The 21,620-nt window shown below is 38.4% G+C and overlaps 4 protein-coding genes across 4 annotated transcripts; all 4 read right to left on the bottom strand.

Moving 5' to 3' along the window:
* Window positions 1-1,852: 1,852 nt before the first annotated feature.
* Window positions 1,853-3,422, bottom strand: LOC144705359 (Photosystem II reaction center PsbP family protein). Its single transcript, XM_078577980.1, has 3 exons — window positions 3,063-3,422; window positions 2,722-2,877; window positions 1,853-2,155 (listed from the first exon to the last, which is right to left on the bottom strand). Exons 1-3 carry the CDS (start codon window positions 3,405-3,407, stop codon window positions 1,901-1,903), a joined length of 756 nt encoding a protein of 251 aa, XP_078434106.1. The 5' UTR covers window positions 3,408-3,422; the 3' UTR covers window positions 1,853-1,900.
* A 124-nt stretch (window positions 3,423-3,546) lies between these two features.
* Window positions 3,547-4,385, bottom strand: LOC144705360 (RNA polymerase II transcriptional coactivator KIWI-like). The gene is made up of 4 exons (XM_078577981.1): window positions 4,123-4,385; window positions 3,942-4,047; window positions 3,842-3,864; window positions 3,547-3,765 (listed from the first exon to the last, which is right to left on the bottom strand). Exons 1-4 carry the CDS (start codon window positions 4,246-4,248, stop codon window positions 3,706-3,708), a joined length of 315 nt encoding a protein of 104 aa, XP_078434107.1. The 5' UTR covers window positions 4,249-4,385; the 3' UTR covers window positions 3,547-3,705.
* SRT2 (sirtuin 2) lies at window positions 4,292-7,783 on the bottom strand. Its single transcript, XM_078577979.1, has 10 exons — window positions 7,619-7,783; window positions 6,935-7,187; window positions 6,776-6,841; window positions 6,653-6,698; window positions 6,403-6,563; window positions 6,189-6,318; window positions 5,620-5,784; window positions 5,211-5,338; window positions 4,520-4,619; window positions 4,292-4,438 (listed from the first exon to the last, which is right to left on the bottom strand). The coding sequence occupies exons 1-10, from the start codon at window positions 7,662-7,664 to the stop codon at window positions 4,388-4,390; spliced, it is 1,146 nt and encodes a 381-aa protein (XP_078434105.1). The 5' UTR covers window positions 7,665-7,783; the 3' UTR covers window positions 4,292-4,387.
* A 1,339-nt stretch (window positions 7,784-9,122) lies between these two features.
* On the bottom strand, window positions 9,123-11,473 carry FCLY (farnesylcysteine lyase). Its single transcript, XM_078578703.1, has 5 exons — window positions 10,901-11,473; window positions 10,664-10,837; window positions 10,226-10,585; window positions 9,930-10,105; window positions 9,123-9,506 (listed from the first exon to the last, which is right to left on the bottom strand). Exons 1-5 carry the CDS (start codon window positions 11,375-11,377, stop codon window positions 9,242-9,244), a joined length of 1,452 nt encoding a protein of 483 aa, XP_078434829.1. The 5' UTR covers window positions 11,378-11,473; the 3' UTR covers window positions 9,123-9,241.
* Between the last annotated feature and the right edge of the window lie 10,147 nt (window positions 11,474-21,620).

The raw sequence follows: 21,620 nt of genomic DNA, 5'->3' as shown, positions 1-21,620 counted from the left end.
CACAAGTAGTGCAGGTTTCAGTAGTGATGCAGATGGTGATGCCAGTGTCATAAATGGCATGAGTGAAGCGAAGGGTGACATAAGAGCTGATGGGGCTGAGGATAGCGCTAACACAATACCACATATGCAGATGTGATGCATGAAGTATTGGTAGTGCAAGAATATTTCTCAAGGAGAAATTGAGAAACAAAGTGGTAGTTAAGCATTGAAATTTATGACAAAATCTTTAGCAAAGTCGAGTCAACTAATGAATCACTAGGGATCTGATATTTGGATTGACAAGGAGAGAAAAAAATCCAATGAATCAGCATGATGTAACTTTCCACCATATCTAATAATCTAGAAACAATGCATTTTTCATGTTTTAGCCAACAAAAATTAAACATGTGAAAGCTTTTTTGAACTTTGCAGTCACGTTTATTGTGATTTAAATCCATATATTTTTTCCTACCGAAACGTGTCTAACATATCTATTGCACTCATTGCTAATAAATTTGGGCTTTTTTTCTTGATGCCACGTGTCCATGCACATGAAAGAAAGTGAGTATCAGCCTCTGATTGGACCATTATGACATCAAAATTTGAAATTCTTTCTCAAATTGATTGACTTCAAGATTCCATAAAAATATAAAAATTATATTAAAATTTTAAATATTATTCAAGCACACATATATTATCATTATTTAAAGCATAATATCACATATATATATGATCATTTTAATGAAATGAAAACATTTAAAAATTTTATGATACCAGTGTAATAATTGGTGCAGTATTACCTGCCCGTTGCCACCACCCCTATAGGTCACATTCCTCACCTGCTGATACTATCTCTATGTGTCGCTGCCGTGGCCATGAATTAATATTCTTAATAGGTCATCAAATGCCCCCGCCCATGATGTGTTGCATCCTAGGCCTTAGGTTGTGGTTGTGTGGCCTGCATTGTCTAGCATGTGGGTCTAGATCAATTGCCAAAACAATGTGGTTAGAAATGTCATTTGATTATGAACCAGCACAAACCAGCATTAAGTCAAGCTCTACATTCTCAAGATTAAAAGTGGTACTTAAACGTTGAAATTCAACTCCTAATTGAGAACAAGGTTTGTGTTCAGCCCTAGAAGATAAGAGGACTAGATATAAATAACAACTTTAATGTTGGATGCTTATTTTATCATAAAATATTTGCCTCCATTGTCTAGATAAGGGTTAGTTTATGTGACTTTTACTGAAACATAGTGGTTACATTCCTTGTTGGCCCCTCTTTAGTCCATGTTTCTAGTTGTCTCCTAGGCCTGGTTCATATGACTTGTCTTTTCATTTAATTGTGAGAATTTAAATGAATTTCATTTGGAGTTGAATTTCCTATCTAGGACCAAAGTTTAGCTTTGTCCTTGAAGTCAAGTTGACCTAAATTTGTAAGGAGTTAGACCATGAACACAAACCTTGTTCTCCCTCTTATGTGCATGAACTTTTTATAGTTTTTTATTGAGACAACATTTGAGATATGGTCCACTCTCGTTCATGAGTATTGCTCCTGGCGTTCTGCAAGTCTAATTGAAAACTTTTAACCAAAATTCCAGTCTATCTTTCCCTATTCCACGTTTTAAAACTGATGTCTCAAAACGCCATGTCTCAAGAGACCTTAATTAAGTTGTCAGATTGACCCTTTCTTGATTATCCCAGATTCTTGTTTCTAAAAGTCATTTGCCATCTCAACAGTGAACACAACTAAGGATTCCCCATCAATAAAATATTTTTATTTCTCAGTTACGCAATGGTTTCCATTGCTTTTACTGTATCAACAGTACATTATATCGTGAGAACACAAATACCGGCCAATTATTCAATGGCATGCATGAAAAAACTTTGCAACCATAAAATTGAGAGTATGATCCCTTAATCATTCAAGACCATGGAAGGAGCGGAGCACCTTTTCCAGCATGGTTCTCTCATCAATACTCAGGGGAGACTCAGGTTTATCAGAAACGGTGATATTGAGAATGTAGAGCTTACGAGCATCAACAAACACCGCCGAGAATATCCTCTTCGGACCACCCCTGGAGCTGTCCACTGTGTATTCAAATTCATAAACCGGCAAGTCTCTAGCAGCCACCCTCTCGGCAAAAGTCAACATCTGGGCATCCTTGGTACTCTCCTGCGGAAAGAAAAAAATTAAAATCAAAGGACAAATATTATAATCCTGAAGCCATACTCCAACTTCTTGCTTACATTTCATACAGATAAATTTTAAAAAAGAAGAATGCTGACAAATCAAATAGTTTTTTCCTTTCCCCATAGATGCCACTGAATAAGAAACCACAATCTGTGTATAATTTCAATGTGAAATCGGAGGAAATGATATTGAAAAAGAAAGACCAGTACATGAATTTAGAATCCAAGATCTTTGAACAATTTGGAAGGTGACAGAACAAACTCCATTCATCAGTCGATAACGAATCCTCGTCATAATTGTCATAGTCACCTAGTTTTCAACAGACATCTTCAAAGTCGAAATTGATGAAGATGACGAAATTGGCGGATAACGATGACAGCTATGCCATCGTCAACCAACCCTAGTAGCGATGTTTATTCAGCCAGATAAGATCAAAAGTCTGTGGCCACGGAGTTTTTTCTCTCATCAGAGACAAACATCTTCCAAACAAGTTCCTAAACAAGAATTCAGCAAGAGCAATTCAGCAGGACGAAGAAGAAATCACAGACCTTGCGCCGTTCAGCTTGAATCAGCTTCTCCGCGACGAACTCGGGCGTTCCGAAATCCTTGAGAGAGGAGAGACGAACCGGATACACCACCACGCCAATGCTGTTACTCTTGTTCTTCTCGCTGACGAATAAGGCCGTCGCCCCGGCCTTGTCAACCTAGAATTCCAAAATACCCAAACAAAAAAAATAAAAAAAATCAGATTTTCCATCAGACCCATCTCTCCCATAGTCAAAAATCAGAACAACGCCGTCGCCCCGGCCTTGTCAACCTAAAATTCCAAATTACCCAAACAAAAAAGACAAAAAAATCAGATTTTCCATCAGACACATATCTCCCATACCTTAGCCCAAGAGGAAGGCCGCCGCAAGACGAACCCCTCCTTCTCGTCCGCGTAAGAAAGGAGATCGTCTTCTACCTCCGCCGCTACAATCGTCGGAGAAATCACAAGAACAAGAGAGGAGCTCAAGAACAGAGAGAAGCTCCGTCTTGTAGAGGCGATGACGGGAAGAGAAGCCGGCGCCCGCCGCCCGGGCAAGAGGGGAAGAAGAATCGGAGACGGGAAGGACGCCGCCGCGACGACGGAGCAGGGACAAACTCCCGTCATCCCTCTCCTGGAATTCGCCTCTTCGACGTGAGATCGAGAGAGCTTTCTACTGTTAACACGATGACGATTACGATGACGCATCAGTACCGTCCTCGCAATGATGTGTCGGATAGGATGATGATGACGTCTCAATACCGCAATCGCGATGATGGGGTCGGATAGGATGACGATTACGTTTCAACACCGGCCGTCGCGATGACAGTGTCGAATAGGATGACGATGACGGTTAACGGTCATAAACTGGCCGGATATATATAAACATCCTTCGCACGGTTTGCAGAAGAGAAAGCCGACGACAAAAGAGGGAAGAAGAAGAAGAAGCTTGGGAGCTGTTCATGGCTTTGAGATCCGGCCGACAAAAGGGAGAAGGCCGGGCGAGCTACGCGTTCTCGGCGATGGCCTCGTCGATCTCGCCGATGTGATCCTTCAGCGTATTCCACTGCATAGCGTGGAAGACGAAGAAATCAGGCGAGGAACAATTGCCGAGATGAAGGAGAAGATCGTGCAATGCGTACCTGGTCTAGGGTGAGAGATATCCCTGATTCAAGCGAAGGAAGAATCAGTAAGTGTAAGAGATATCCATGGAAGACGAAAACGAAACCCTAGCTAGCTAACCTTTCTTCCCGGGGAAGTCCTTCCCGTCCTTGGAGTAGAACTCGCGGATGTCCACCACGATTTTCCCCTGCCAGGATCGGACGGAGACCTTCCGATTCTTCGATATCTTCAAGATGAAAAAAATCGAATAAAGATCGAGTGATCAGATAGAAAAAAAAAGCAAGGAAAGGAAATCACGAACTTCACAAACGACGGTGTCGTCTTCGTCGGATCCCCCCGCCGTCTTCTTCTTCGGCGGACCTCGATCGGCATCTCCAGCATCTTCCGGAGATTCCTCGCTCTGCCTCTTCTTCCCTTTTCCCCACATTTTCGAATACTAAAAACCCTAGATCGTTGCACTTGTAGCAATATAAACTAAACCAGATGACCGTATAAACTCCCTTGTTGCCTATTTTCAACAATCAAAGGTATAATATGTCCGGCGTAATTCATAATTAAGGCCCTCTTTAGATGCCAGGGATTGAGAGACTGCCCACATCCAAGATCCTCCGAAGAATCTGAAGAGGAATGTGAGAGGGGAGGATTAGATAACTCTTGAGGGTTCTTGTGATTTTGGGGTTTGGGGTTTAGGGTTTTACCTCGCCACATCTTGCAGTGATTTTCAAGGTGGCGAGGCTGTCTGCCCGGGTTTCTCCCAGATTGACTATAGCAACTGCAGCGCCTGCTTCTCGAGCAGCTCTGTAGATGCAAGTAGATTAGGTTACACTGCAAAACTCATTTTACAGTAGGGAGATTGATAGATAGAAAGAAAGAAACAGAGAGAGTGAAGACTGAAGTCTGAGTGCAAATATGGTAATCAGAGGTGATCCCAACACAGTAGAGAGAAAGAAAGAGATAGGGAAATATATATATACATATATATATGAGGACATGAAAAAGTCTGGAAGCAGACATGGTCATCAAAGATGAACCCAAAACAGCAGGGAGAGAGAGAGAAAGAGAGAGAGAGAAGATACATAGACACAATGATATGTATGATATATTTATGTAGAGAGAGAACCTGACAATTCTGAAAGCAGGCATGGTAATCAAAGATGAACCCAACACCATAAAGAGAAATAGACAGAAGAGAGATATACACGATTTATATAGAGAGAGAGAAGAGAGAGATACACGATATATCCATAGAGAGAGAGAACTTGACAAGTCTGAAAGCAGACATGGTAATCAAAGGTAAAAAATTACCCAACACAGCGCAGAGAGAGATATAGATGGAAGAGAGATATATATTATAACTATATATAAATGACATTTGGAGAGAGAGAGAACCTGACAAGTCTGAAAGCAGACATGGTCATCAAGGATGAACCCAACACCAGGAAGGAATCACAGGTCTTCGCAGCCCCCATTGCTGCATCAGCTCTATCCTTTGGCACGTTATCCCCAAAGAAGACAACCTTAAAAATAATAAGATAATCAACAGCAGAAGTTTTAAAGAAAATGCGAAGAAATTACAGGTTCTTGCTTTAAGGTATTTTAGTGACAAACAGTAAAGAAACACCCCGAATTATAACAGTAGAGAAAGTGATCATTAGCCTACAAAAATATCTGATTGTCTACGGATTAGAAAAACTTGGAACACTTAAAGTATGGGGTCCATGCTTTATTTCTGACCTTGAGATCTTTTATGAAATGCCATTTTCGCACAATTTATTTTCATTAAAATATGTAGACTTACATCAGGCTTGAGCAGACCGCTACATTGGGGACAATCAGGTATGACAAAATTCTCCTCCCAGAACTTTTCATCAATCTCAATATCGCCGTCGGGTCTCTGCTGCATGCCGAAGCTTTTGTCCGAGCCGGGGGGACCTTGATCTAAACTTTCAATCGCCATCGCCCACTTTGGCATTAATAAATATTGAGTTAATGGATTCATGAGAGAAATCCAGATGAAAATGAATCAAGTTAATAACACTACAGATCTAAAGTTACCACTGAAATATTTAAAGGAGAAAACCCTTGGTCACTGTACAAAAGTCTAACATAACGGTCATTATGATATGGGGTCCCCGTGAGATGATTTTATAAAGATAAAATTAAAATGAATTGTCCGGAGGAATTTTAACTTTAGAAAATTTTTGACAGCTCAATCTCCAGAGGACCAGCAAAGGTGATTTGAACATAGTTCTTCATCGTATGAATGTCTTTATTTGGTTTATATGAGTTTCTTTGAGTGAATTACGATAAGTAAAAAGAAAGACAGGAAAAAACAGAAAATCATTAACAGGAAAGATGCGTGTTTACCTTAGGATTTAGAACTTTGACTTGGTCTTGAAACAAATGCCGGTCTATGGATGAGCCACATTGCACACAAGCAACAGAGTAAACAGTTCCATGCAGTTCTAGAGGGTTACTACCTGCACGATGATGCAAGCTGAAAAATAACCAGAAACCAATTAATCTCAAAAACTTATAAAAATGTTAGGCTACCCAATTTTTTAAGGAACAGCAATTATACCGGTCAACGTTCTGCGTAATCATGAACGGTATCTGACCAGCTTTCTCCAGAGTTGCGAGGGATCTATGAGTAGCACTAGGTTGAGCTGCAGTAAATCTTCTCCACCCAGCATAGCTCCGAGCCCAGTACCTTCTTCTTGCACGAGGGGATCGGAGAAATTCCTACATAAATAGATGACACCTTAAAATATTTTGCGATTTAAATATGATAATTGTGATAAAATAAACATATACCCGATGACACTAGATACCTGATGTGTAATAGGCTTGAAACCAGTGCTATAGGCTCCATTTGGGCTGTAAGAAAAATGATTTTCCACGCACTTTATAAATGAATGATTTACCCCTTAAGATATAAAATAAACTAATATCACCTTCTATAGTCGGGAATACCCGATTCGGTGCTAATCCCTGCTCCAGTCAAGACCACTAGCTTGTTGCTGAAACCCAAAAGTCCTCACGTCAAAAGTCAGCAAAATATGGGATAATCGATGGGGAGCAAAACCTAATAGAAGCCAGAATAAATCATTTACCTTTTGTCGAAAAACTGATATAGAAGATCTACATCATTGGAGCTGGGGGGATCTGAAGGAGGGACGATAGTCTTGTCTCTCAGATATTCCAAAGATGGTTTGTGCTGGCTTTTGATATAATTTTCGGAAGTGGAGTGTCTGCACCTAGTAAGGACTCTCTTGGCATCATTCCATAAAGAGTAGTTCCTTGGCATTTTGTGGAGTCCGTTTCCCAAAATCAGTTTATTATTTTCATTTGAAGTCGACAGAAATCCTGGAACAGACGAGTAATAAGTCGAATGACGAAACTAAACCCCAAACAAATACATTTTAATTGAAACGAAGTAGCCATCCTAGAAACCAGAAGTATCAGAACGACGCAATTCAGTGAATTTTAAAATATAGCCACCTGTAGGTGAAATTATCACGATCTAATTACTTTCCTCTAAGAAAATTCCAAACCTAAACTTAATTTCTCGTTTCAATTTGCAAGGAAACAGGCTGTGACGTTTCTCATAGATTTGAAGGTAGAAAAAGGAAAACAATATCAAAATTCCCGGTTACGAAGCGGTAGCACAGGAGAAAAAGGAAATATTGAGCGTTTAGAATAGAAGATAACTAGCGAATCTATAATTGAAAGAAAAGAAAAGAGCTTGGATGGATTTTCAGCAAATAAGAAACAAATCGTCGAGTTAGGAAACCGACCGCAGAATTGCACACGTGAAAAATTGCGGGTTGCGAAGATGATCATGGTTCTTCGTCAACCCAGCCGAGGCAACGTCTCTCCGATCTCCATCCACATATTTTCGAACGAAAATCTCCGGTTATCTCCGGTGGACGTTTCCCCCGCCACTCCTCTTTCCTCCGTAAGCTCAGATGGACATCGACGAACAGTACATGGGCTCAATTGCTACCAACTTTCAGCCCATTTGGCCCAATTCAACCTTTCGCAACACTCAACAAACACATCAATAAATGTACTGCTTAAACGCTCTGCTGTTAGCTGATCATTGAAGTAAATCAAGAAGAACAAGAAAGGAGAGATAGGGGGATACATGATGAGTGTAAGTAGTCGTTATTGTAGTTATTTTTAATGATAGATATACTACCATTATAACTTATCATATCTAGATTGAATACTGAGCCACAACAAGACTCTTTTATAACCATCACCATTATCATCAATCACCATTGCTATCATCATGATAAGCTTCAATCATCATCATAACCTCGCATGTGTGTAAAAGTTCACACAGGCTCTGCAGTGTCCACCAGGTCAGACCACGTTCCTCTCGCAAGAATGCATCATCACCACCATCATCATCATCATCACCATCATCATCATCATGAAACTACTGTCTTTACTATGCACACAAGAATAAGACCAAGGTTGCTCAAGTTATCCCAGTTATTGGAATTGTTTGAAAGTTCTTTTTGAACAAAGAGTCTCGCATCCTCTCCCTCTATCTCTCTCTCCATTGGTGCTAAGGGTGTTCTCTTGAAAGTGACGACGCGAGGACGTGTCAAGGCTGAGGACGACATCTCGGGTGTTCATCCTCACTATGTTCTGGGTTAGTTCACATCCAGATTTGCTTGAGCAAGTGTTTTTTTACAAACATGATTTTATGATCATCAATCACCATTGCCATCATTGTGATCATCATGACAAACATCATCATCATACTCTCACGTGCATGTAAAAGTTCACACAGGCTCAGCAACATCCACCAGGTCAGACCATGGTTCCTCTTGCAAGAACACATCATCATCATCATCACCGTCATTATTATACAATAACAATCACCATTATCAAGTGCTTTTTTACGAACATGATTTTATGATCGTCACCATTATCATCAATCACCATTGCCATCATTGTGATCATCATGACAAACATCATCATCATACTCTCACATGCATGTAAAAAAGTTCACGCAGGCTCAGCAACATCCACCAGGTCAGACCATGGTTCCTCTTGCAAGAACACATCACCGTCATTATTATACAAATAACAATCACCATTATCAATTGTTTTTTCACAAACATGATTTTATGATCATCACCATTATCATCAATCACCATTGCCATCATCGTGATCATCATGGCAAACATCATCATCATACTCTCACATGCATGTAAAAAAGTTCACACAGGCTCTGCAGCATCCACCAGGTCAGACCATGGTTCCTCTCGCAAGAACACATCATCATCATCATCATCATCACCGTCATTATTATACAAGAACAAGAATGAGACCAAGGTTTCTCAAGATATTTTTTTACACGAAAGTCCATGGTCATCATCATCAGGGGAGATGATATGCACAACCTAGAGGTCAAGATGGGGCAGAGTGGATCTCGAAGGTGCTCTTATTACGTTGGAAGAGGAATCAGAATCATCCAAAAGGCGCGATAGTATGAGCCTGGCAACGTTCTCCGCTGCAACTGCGCTGGTCTCAATGGTGCTCGCAGCACTCTCAAAGGAGTTCACATAGTAAAGATGTAACCCATCAAGAACAAACGACGCGAACTCCTCCGGAGCGTTGTAACGAGGATAAGCAGCCCAGTCGATCCTCACCGTCTCCGTTCTCTCCCTGCCCAGAACAAAATCAAGAGTAAAATCTACCATTCTCTTTTCTTCTCTGTGAAAGATTATACTTTGATAAATTACCTGAATATGATGATGATATTTGTCATGATGATCACGATGATGGCAATGGTGATTGATGATAATGGTGATGATCATAAAATCATGTTAGTAAAAAAAGACTTGCTCAAGCGAATCAAGAGTAAAATCTACCTTTCTCTTTTCTTCTCTGTGAAAGATTATACTTTGATAAATTACCTGAATATGATGATGATGTTTGTCATGATGATCACAATGATGGCAATGGCGGTTGATGATAATGGTGATGATCATAAAATCGTGTTTGTAAAAAAAGACTTGCTCAAGCGAATCAAAAGTAAAATCTACATTTCTCTTTTCTTCTCTGTGAAAGATTACTTTGATAAATTACCTGAATATCTGGTTCAACAGGCTGTCCTCCATTTTCCTACGGGAGAAGATCCTGTAAGCCTTATCCCCTTGGCCGTAACTCTTCTGGATAGTGATGCTCGAGAATGGAATTTCAGGAATCTCCATCGTTCCCACCAGATCAGGAACATCGGACTCAGATTCCAAGCCGAAGTACGCCTTCGACAAGAACAATCAAACAAAAAAAAGTTGATAATCTTAGTGGGTTTTTCCATTCCTGAACTGGGTCAGTCGAAGATCAGTAAGAACCGATCAAAGTTGAAATCTTTGGAGACTTACAGGATTAACGAGGCCTCTGATGAAGGTGACGTGGGTGTGCTGCAGGCTCCGCCGTGGGATCGAAATCGGAGGGGAGAAGGAGACATTCACCTCGTCCAGCGGCGTGGCGATCACCGCGACTCGGCAGAAGTACCGATTCCCTGCTTTCGACTCGAGCTCGTACTCGCCGTTCTTGAATTCGACGGCCACGATCTCCTCGCCGAGATTCAGCGTCGCGTTCGACCGCTCGATCAGACCCGCCGCTATCTGCCAGTTGCCGCCGTCGACAGCCCACAGCCCCGAGTCGGACCCGGCCAGGCCGACGGCGCCGGCGAGCCCGCTCATATCAACGCTCTGCCCGTAGTTTATCCTCGTGATAACCTTACAAAAACGACCCGTTACCGATTATCGCTCGTAAACTTCGAAAAAACGGAGCTTTCCTTCTTCCGCCATGCCTACCGTCACGAGCTCGGAGATGAGAAGAGGAGACAACCCCGCCAGCGCAAGCTCCTCCCGCAGAGATTTCTTGGTTAACCCGTGAAGACCGCTCCATTTGAGCATCTCCTCCGGCGACTCGAAGATCGGCCGATCGCCCAATTCCTTGTAGAAATTCATGAACTCGCCCACGGTTCTCTGCGCCGGCGAGAATCAGTAGATTGGCGAAGGGGGTGAAATTCGGAAATCGGGCGAGCTCACCTCGACGAAGCTCCGCATGCGGAGAAGGGAGAGGCCGTATCTTCGGAAGACGAGCAGCGAATTGAGGAAGGGGAAGAGCTTCTTGTAGAGGAAAGGGCTGGAAGATTTGGGCGGTGGGAGAGTCTGGAAGACGAAGCGAGAGCCGTTCCAGATGCCGAGCCAGGAGGAAGACTTGGGTTTGTGGGTGAGGCCGAGGAAGGAGGTGAAATTCAGCGCGTGGAGGTTCTTCCTGTGGATGACTGTGGCGCCGGCCTCGAAGGTGTCTCCGGCGAGAGTTGCGGTCGCCATGCGACCGCCCACGACGCTGTTCTTCTCCAGGATGATGATCTCGTCGATGGCGGCCTCGCCGTAGTCTTTGAGGAAGTGGGCAAGGGAGGCGCCGGCGATGCCGCCGCCGACGATGCATACGCGCGTTCCTTCGGCGGTGGCGGAGAAGAGGAAGAGGAGAGCACTGCACAGGTGTAGAAACCTCGCCATTTCAGACTGGAGATTGAGAGATTGAAGCGTTCCCCTTCGTCTTGGCTGTATTTGAGTCTACCTTCACTGGCTTCAGGGAACTGTGGAAACTTCTTCCCCTGGACATTTTTTTATTCATGGGTCTGTGAACGTTCTCGTGGGTTTGTCAGTAGCTTAACTTAATCTAAGTTTTGGCCCGGTTCCTGTCTTGAGTTTTGTTGACTAAAGGTTCCCTCACTGCACTCTTTTAAGTGGTGGACCTCTCGTATCGAGGTCACTCTCTTCCAGTAGCGTCTACTTTATGTTAAAATTATACTACTAAATTTCCTCCTACTTTATGATAAAAGCTAGACATTCTCGGCCTCCCATGTATCACAGAATATCAAATGTTGTATCAGGAGATATGTGTGATGAGGTTTACTTTAGAAACCATGTCAGGGTAAGAGAATAAGAATGAACGAAAGAAGGAATGTTCAAAGGGGAGGAGATGGATTTGGAATGTATGGTTTCATGATAGATATATCATTTCAGGTTGCCTTCTCCAAAGACTTTGACAAATGAGTCAAATATAGAAAGAAATGAAATCATGTGTGATGCCCTCACTAGATTCAATGAGCAATATCTTGTACCACGATTGATGTACTAGAATGCCTACCACAAAACAATCCTCTCGTTTTTTTACTCATGTTTTGTTTGAAGTTGAGGACCCTTTTCTTCTTCTTCTTCTTCTTCTTCTTCTTCTTCTTCTTCTTCTTCTTTTGTAAGGGTTAAAGACCATACTAAAGCATTGTGTAAGAGAAGAGGATGATCATTGACCCTAGTATGGGCATTGTGTATAATCATAGAAGAGAAGAGGAGGTATTAAGAAGTTGAAGAGTGAAATTAGACATAAGTGATCACATTCTGTCATGTTGTTGTCCGCGTTAGCCCCCTTTAAAATAAAAATTCAAAAGAGTGGTGAGATTCAGCATTTTTTTAATGCTGCATCGTTGACTTCCACGTGCATTTAATGCACGCCGTAATTAATAAATAAAGAACGTCGATTCTATGAACACGTGTGTCAGTTGCCGCGTGCATTTAATGCACACGGCTAACCGACGAACTATTCTTGTTTAATAAATGCACGCGGAGATCAATTCTCTGTGTGCATTTATTAAACAAAAAGTAAAAGTAAAAAAATAAAGCCGTACCTCTCTCTCGCCGACCGCGCCGTGTCATAATTGCTTCAGATCTCATGATTTGCTCATTATGGCATCACAATTTGCGATGCCATAATAAGCCAATAATGCTCTTTCTCTTTCTCTTAATATTATTTTAATAGTATTCATCCACTTATTTGCCAAATTTTGGGTGAATGACGTGGATGCCCGTTGATATTTATATAAATATATTATAAAATGCCAAATAAATAGAATATGTATTATTTAAATATTAAAAAATCGTTTCTTAACTAAATATTGGTCAGAAAATTATATAAAAATATGGAAATATTCCAGAAAAATTAGGAAAGCCCTTACCAACCTTTAGCCAAGTATTTAAGGCCCTGTAAAAAAATATTTATTCAATGAAATGAGGTTAAATACCATGTAAAAATTAGAAATAATAGTAAAATCAAAGTGTAAGTCATTTATCTTCACTTTTATATGATAACATGCAAATATGGTCATTAAAACACATAAATATAATGTAAAATTCATCATTTAATCATGTTAATTTGCAAGTTATCAAGCACATCTTGATGGGAGTAGATTATATATCCATATGGGTTGAAGTAATCCCCACTAGGTCAAATGATCATAAAGTATCTCTTAAATTCATTCAACAACACATATTTTGCAGGTTTGGCTGTCTTAGAGCAATTATTAGTGATGGGGAAAGCCATTTCAATAATTCTCAATTCAGGACCATGTTAAAGAAATATGGGGTTCGACATAGAATCACAACCCCATATCATCCACAAGCAAATAGTCAAATTGAGAATTCAAACTGGGAGATTAAGAAAAAGTATTAAAAAAATTATTCGGCCTGATGGCAAGGATTGGTCAAGTAAGCTCTATGATGCTCTATGGACATATAGAACTGCTTACAAAACACCCTTAGGGATGTCTCCTTATAGGGTTGTTTTTGGTAAGGCTTGTCACCTTACAGTGGAAATAGAACAACAAGCTTATTGGGATATTAAAAATCTTAATCTCTCTTTAGATGTAGTGGGAAAACAACGTGTCAGTATTGAAGCTTATGAAAACTCAAGAATTTATAAAGCCAGGATGAAGCATTTTCATGACGAGAACATTAAGCGTAAATATTTTTTATCAAAAGGTATGGCTTTATAATTCTAAGTTGAAGCTTTTTCCAGGAAAGTTAAAATCAAGATAGGATGGACCACTTACAATTACTAACACATATGATAATGTAGCACTCTTGATTTGTGATCCTAAGATAGGGAAGGAGTTCACAGTAAATGGTATGCGGTTGAAGCCATATGTGGGAGCATAAAATCTACCACCACCTACAACAATAATGTTGGAAAATCCGATGGCACCTACTGAACATGAATCACCAACTTAGGACTTGGATTCTATATTTTTTCTTTGATTGCATTTTAACTTTCCCAAATAATGGGAACTAACCTAATTCCCTATCTTTTCATTTTTTTTGTTTTTCTTTTAGTTTTTAATTTCTATGAATAAACAAGAAGTATGATTTTACACATGAAAATGAGAGGTCCACATTAGTACGTTTCCAAAAAAATCAAGGATCACGCCTATGCAGGTTTGCAATTCTGAACTTCTGAATTATGTTTATGTTCATATCTATGCATTGAGGACATTGCATATTTTAGTAGGGGGAAGAACATTTCATGTTTTTAGAATTGCAAACTTTTGTTTGAATCATTATGTCATAATCTAAGCATTGGGGGGGTCTTTGTCATATAAATCCCATATACAAATCAAAACCCATCTTTAGGAAATCTTCTTCATCCATTAATTTGAATTACATGTGTAGGGAAGTTTGGCTTTATAGCACATCATGATCATTCAAAGATGAAAAAAATCATGATTTTGGATAATATGGGAGTCAATTTCCAAATGACTAGGGTATCCAGTGGGTGTGTAAGGGATAGGAAAATCGAAGAATTGAAGCACTATGACTCAAAAAGGTAGAGAGTCGAGTGAATTAAGGACCCCACCGTGCCACCATTTCACTGAGCCGATCCTACTTGAACGTTTTATTCTTTCATGACTCGATCCTACTTAAGGATGGAATATAGGCATTACTCCAAGTCTTAAAGCACAGAATTTTCCTTTCCATGATTCTTCATCCACTTTGCCATTCCATTCCCATTCCATATTCCATACACCTTTCCATTTCCTTGAACTTTTCTCTAATCCACAGCCTTTCATGGATGGTAGCCATCTCCCAAGCCACTCTATCTCCCTTTCTACGGGATCATCTACATCCGAGAAGGGGGAAAACGAAGATGACGTGGCGTCGTTTTAGCCTTTCAAAGGGAGCATCAATTAACCAATAATTGCGCGCTGCGAACGCGGACAACGACATGTCAGAATGTGATCCGAGAAGGGGGAAAATGAGAAAAATGGTGGCAACCAATCAGAAAATGCACTTCCTAGCTTCTTGGAAGAGAGATAAAATTATCCAACAGCCTAGATTAATCTGCAGTAAAACAACGATATCTTGAGATCTGGATGTCCGATTGGGCTGAAATTTTGAGGGCATGTTTGTCTTTTTCCCCTTGACAATCTAGATTGGATCTTTAAAATAGAGGTCTGGAAAAGGGTGAAATTTACTTTTTGAAGCTCTCCCGAAGGATTTGGCCAGGAAGGACACATGAGTTGCTTTGGAAGTTGACAGATCTTGATTCTGCATTCAGAGTTGTAAGTTTCTAATTTGTATTTTGAACTTCTTCTTGAGAGATTCTAAAACGCCTTGGCATGGGCGAAATGTGCATGCCCTAGAAGTTATTTTGAATGAAATTAGAATTACATTTTGAGTCTAATTCAAGATCTGATTTTTAATCTTTAATTTTAAATATATTGAAACTATTCTGAGTTTTTAGATTTTTAATTTAGGGTCAGATTTCATGTTTTCCCCAAATTCTTCACTTTCTCTCTCTAGGTTAATCTGTCTAGCTTCTCTCTCTAGATTTAAAAATGGATTGTTTGAAAATTTAATTCAATATATGAAAACCCTAAATATAAAATTTCATCAAAAAATTCATCCATCACGAAGTCCAATTTCAAAATCCCTTTCTTAATTATTAAATTCCCAATTTTAATTCATAAAAATTGTCTTAAAATTCATAATAATTGGGAAATTAATAGTTCAAATTATTCTGATCTTATAATTAAAATTATCCTATTTTGATTGTTTTGACCGAAAAATTTAAATTCAAAATTAAGTTTTTACTTAATTCTGATTAATGAAAAACATTATTAAGTATAATCAAGGTTTATTAATTCCAAAATTAATTCATTCTTGAATTAGTTTATTAAAAATTAGATAAAATTCTTGCTTGCTGCATCCCTGTGGTTCGACCCCTTGCTTGCTCTACACTATGTATTTAGTGATTAAGGGTATTTATAAATTTCATTGCATAAACCTAAACCCTCAATCAACGCTGTATTTACTCATCATTTTTAGGCTTATCAGTGCTCATGTCCATCTGAATTTGGGAATGGTCCCATAAAGTCAATCCCCCGCAGGTCAAAGATTTCTACTTCAATTATGGGTTGTAGTGGCATTCTATCTTTCTTTTTAATATTTAGCATAGCTTGAAACTTTAAATAACTATAGCAAAACTTAAAATTATCATAGAATAACCTTGGGCAAAAGAATCCACAATTTAAAGCTTTAAATGCAGTTAATTTTGGGGCATAATGTCCTCCCCATAAAGAAGAATGACACACACCTAATATACTCCAATGTTCTTCCTTGGGAACACATCGTCTAAACACATGGTCAACACCTAGTTTAAAAAGTTTGGGTTCATCATATTAATAGTAATTAATATCTTTATAAAACTTTTTTCTATCATTAACATCCCAATCATTAGGCAACAACCCTGTGACAAGAAATTTTACAATATGAGCATACCATGGAAGGTTTTTACATTGAATTTCTAATATGTATTCATCAGGAAATTCATCGTGGATACGCATGGATAGTTCTGTCGATAATCTAGAACGATGATCTGCTATTGTATTGTCTATTCTACATTTATCCTTGATTTCTAAATCAAATTCTTGTAAAAGTAAAATCCACCATATTAATCTAGGCTTGGTTTCTTTTTTATTTAGTAAAAACTTTAAAGAAACATGGTCTGGAAAAAAAATTATTTTACTACCTAAAAGACAAGAACAAATTTGTCTAAGGCAAAAATAATAGCGGACAATTTTTTTCCATTTGTTGAGTAGTTTACGCAAAAGAAAATTTTTTGCGTAGTATATGGCAACTGGCTTCTTGCCAATTCGTTGGCCAAGAATAGCTCCAATTGCACTATCAGACATGATTTCAGAAGGTTTACTCCAGTCTGGGGCTTCTAAAATTGGCATTTGAATTAAGGCCTATTTAATCTGTAACAAGGATGCTTTAGCAGTTCCATTAAAAAAAAAATGTATCTTTATAAAGGAAATTAGTTAAAGAATTAGAGATTTTAGCAAAATCCTTGATAAATCTTCTGTATAAGCCGGCATGCTCAAGAAATCCCCTAAGTTGTTTTAGGATTGTGGACAAGGGAGGTTCTTGATGACCTCAACCTTGGCCCTGTCCACCCTTAGTCCATCCTTGTTGATATGGTGCCCGAGGACATTTCCCTCCTCCGCTGTGAAGTGGGACTTCTCCCAGCTTAACACCAGATTGTTCCATACACATATCTGCTATGCCTTGGTTAAATTATATAAACAATTATCGAATGATGAATCAAAGACTGAAAAATGATCCATGAAAAATTCTAGGCAATCCCCTACTAAATAAGAAAACATAGCAGTCATACGCCTTTGGAAAGTTGTCGGTGCATTGCATAACCCAGAAGGCATACTTTTAAATGCAAAAGTACCTAATGGACATGTAAACATTATTTTTTCATGATCAATTTTTTTAATTTAATTTTTTTTATACCCTAAATATCCATCTAGAAAACAATACAAGTTTTGGCGTGCAAGTCTTTCAAGAATCTGATCAATGGTAATAGGTAATGATTTTTTTTCGTTGATTTTATTCTTATTTTAAAATTATAAAATTAAAAATAATATTTCTACTAATCCTTGCATTGTCCTTTTTCTGGATTCATAAAAATGTATCCCGTAAAAATTGATGAGTTCACTTGGTCAATGTGCTCACATATGTTGACTTGATCAACGATAGATTTTTAATCTGATTTTGATATGTATTGAATTAATTGGATTTAAATAATTCTTAAATTAAAGTGGATGAATATTATCTTAATGCTTACTTCTCACTATGGATTCGATCTGTGCTCATCATTAAACATGTGGATACACATTTGAGTGAGTTCAGAATTTTACTTTGTGATTTACGTATTGTGTGCAAAAAAAACACATGATTTGTTCCTATCAATGACTCCATTCAAGATTATTTTTTATGTGCCGCAATAATATTTATATCAATTAATCATGTGCTAAAAAAACCACATGGTTTGTTCCTTTAGACATCAACATAATCTTCAAAGCATTGGATCTCCTCATTGTTCTCTCAGATAATGCAGCTAAATTTTTGTCTTTTATGTATCCACTCTCGCTAGATGGAGCATAGAAAAGAGAAAGATAAGAGAGTTTAGAGCACCCAAGACTGACTCAGGTAGGTTTAAAGTGGTCACCCTCTCCTATTTATACTCTCTTGGAAAGTTTCATAAAAATCCTGAACCATAGAGCATATCCCCAACATTCTAAAAAATATTTTGTGTGACACTAAAGGCCCATGCATTAGTCTAGTCAATTTAATAGTCCAAAACCTTTTAGTTCTTAATGTTATTAATAAATACATAAATATATAGATTCATTGAATAAGAAATATTGATGTAATATATTTGTTTGGTTAAGTCAACAACCCATCGGGGGCAAAAGCACACTTCATGCACTAGAAGATACAAAGGAGCATGATAAATCTCTCTCGGAACCTTACTGCCCTTGGTTACTTTGTATGTATAATACCTCATTCTCTTGACACTCATATAATGACTTATGTTATGGTCAAGTATCAAGCTCGTCCTATTTAGTATTGATGCATTTTGAAATCAATGAATTAATTCTTCCAACTTAAATATCCAAAACAATATAAAGACATAAGTTCGAGGCACATTGGTATATTAACAAAGCCAACCTTTTATTTTTTGGAGTGCTCAGTAAAAGGTTGCGTCTCTCTATTATTTTGGGACCACTTCAAGTATTATATTTTAGGGATTCTTTAATCAGATAAAACTTCTATAGACAATATATCTATAAAAAATCAGATAAGCCTACGAAATCAGCCTCAAAATTAGTCAACAGAAGTCTGCCCACTAAAGATCCCAAAATGAGTCACGCAAGCATACACATCTTAAGGCTATTTTGGCATCATTTTTATTGATATTATCTTTATATGGATATTCATTTCAATCATTAAATAGGCCATTTTTCCAAAACAACACTTTTTAGTGTAATCTCTACATAATTTACAGTCCCAACAATTCCTATTTCACATATGCTTAAAATATTACTACATTTAATGAGTTTAATCCTTCTCTCTAGCATGCTATTTATAACTTGCATGTATGAAGTAAAAAATTTAAGAAATAACTAAAAATATGGTTTTATGAAGCACTAAGCAGCCGAGCCATGCATACATCAATGCTCAAGCCAGACACAAGCAGGCGAGTTCAAGGCACTCAAGCCCATTCACGGTCAGCGAGCAGTTAACACCCAAGTAGCAGTGCCCCAAAGGAGCACACAAACAAGGTTAGTCCAGCGTATGCACAAACAAAGATCCCAAATATGAGGCCCAACCTATAGACAGCCCCGCACATGAATCGTGTTGTGGAGAGAACATCGGAGAAACGAAGAAAGAACTCATGACCAGGCGTCAAGATGACCAAGCCCAAAGCGTGGGTCATAACGGGCTGAATCGTAAGTGGCATTTTAATTGCAGCCGTATGGTCTTCATACGGAGGATCGAATGATCTATGTTACATCGGACTTCTATTTTCTCTTATTTCTTTTTCTAGGCCTTTGACTGGTCATGACGGCTGATGAGGATGGCGGGGGCCTCTGATAGACGTATCAAATGATGTAAGGCTGATATGGCTCACGAGTAAATGTTAACGAGGCTGTTTCCATGGCTCTATGGTTGCACCATAACTAACAATGGTCCACGATTGTGACTTAATTACAACCATTGGACCTTGTGTAAGGGGAATTGGATGGCCAAGGGTAGATCTGTCCATTCTTGCTTCTAGTTTTCAACTATGTCAGCATCGCGACAGTTTTCGATTATGGGGCACTGCCAAGGTGACTCAACGGCCCCTAGAGAATCTCATGTCTGGACCACTCCATCTATGGCCACCAGAGGCCCTCCATAGGTGTTAAAAATAGCTTAAAGGCTCCCCAATCAAGCATCTTTTGACGGATAGTTTCAATGGTGGCGGCAGACCCTTCCGATAGTGAGACCATACAAGGGAGAGGAGTTACACCTATCCCTCTGCTTGGGAAGCCTAGGATGATGCCTTAGGAGTGCTAGAGCTCCCTATATTTGCGCCTTCAGAGTGCTAGACAAACAACGAGGCTAGGGAGCAGCGATTGGCGCCCCCATTCTCAGACCGCCTGAATCAAGGCAATTTAGGTGGACTTTTTAACTCTATAGGTGCATTGCTCCTTGGTTATCTCATTTGGATACTATGATATGATTAAACTCAAGGTTGGACGTGTTTTTTTCGTCGAGTTTCATAGATTTTTTTTGGTCAGGGATTTTGTAGAGGGCCTAATATGCATTCAAAACATCCCCTGATCTATTAATTATAGAGTTAAAAAGTCTATAGATTTTTTTCATTGAGTTATAGTATAAACAATACTAAATCTTACCTATTAATTATATAAAGTTATAACCCTGATCTATCCTATTTTATTTTGAAATTATAGTATAAAAATACTAAAATTTATTATCTAAATAAACTTATATTAGCTGTGCCCTATTATTATTTAATACCCCTAACCATATGAAAATATAAATACTTACCTCTTAATTAGTCTTATTAACCCTGTCTAAATTCTGTGTCTCCCGCTCTTTATCTAATTAAATAAACTCTTATAAACTAGATGATACATTTTCTCCCACCTATCTCTCTTAGTATTAAACTCTTAGCACATATAAATATCTCTCTATCTCATTAATGTATATATAATTAAATAATCTATTGCTTACTAGGAGTAACATTCTTATTCTCTTTCTTCCTCATGTTTTCTCTCATATTCTACTAAAAAAATACTCCTATCAATTAGCCTCTTACATTTTAATCTCTTTTCCATTACTATTTCTACGTACCCTATCTTACAGATAACCGAAGTATTTATTAAATAAATAATAACACTATACTAAGAATAGTTCAATATTAATCTCTCTATCTTATTAGTCCTATCGTACGCATAAACTATAATATAATTCTGCTACTACTTATATTAATATCATCCTTAATTATAATACCATAAATTCATTTCAATATCCTACTTTCTATATTATCTCTAACATCTATAAAAAATATAAATAATATCTTCTATTATCTCTATATTCCCTAATCTCCCTAACACTATCCCCTATTACTTATTATCTCAATTTATCTTCTTCTTCTTATTACTTTCTCCCACTTACTAGTCAGTTTCTCTTCTATCCTCTCACTCTCATTATTTTTATTACAACTCATCTCTTACATTATCTTATTTTTTGAGGTTTGCCTGACTCAAATAACAGTCCAAGATAGCTAACTTTTGGAAATCCTTTCCTTATTTCGTATCAAAACCTTGGGGGATAAATACATATAAATATTTTTTGAGGTTTGCCTGACTCAAATAACAGTTCAAGATAAGCTAGTTTTGGAAATCTTTTACTTACTTCTTATCAAAACATTGGCGGATAAATACATATATATTTTTTGAGGTTTGCCTTACTCAAACAACAGACCACGATAAGCTACTTTTGGAAATCCTTTCCTTATTTCTTATCAAAACCTTGGGGATATATATATATATATATATTGAGG

Source organism: Wolffia australiana, chromosome 7 (assembly GCF_029677425.1).
Source record: "Wolffia australiana isolate 7733 chromosome 7, ASM2967742v1".
NCBI classification, from domain to species: Eukaryota; Viridiplantae; Streptophyta; class Magnoliopsida; order Alismatales; family Araceae; genus Wolffia; species Wolffia australiana.
This window is presented reverse-complemented; position numbering and strand designations above follow the sequence as displayed.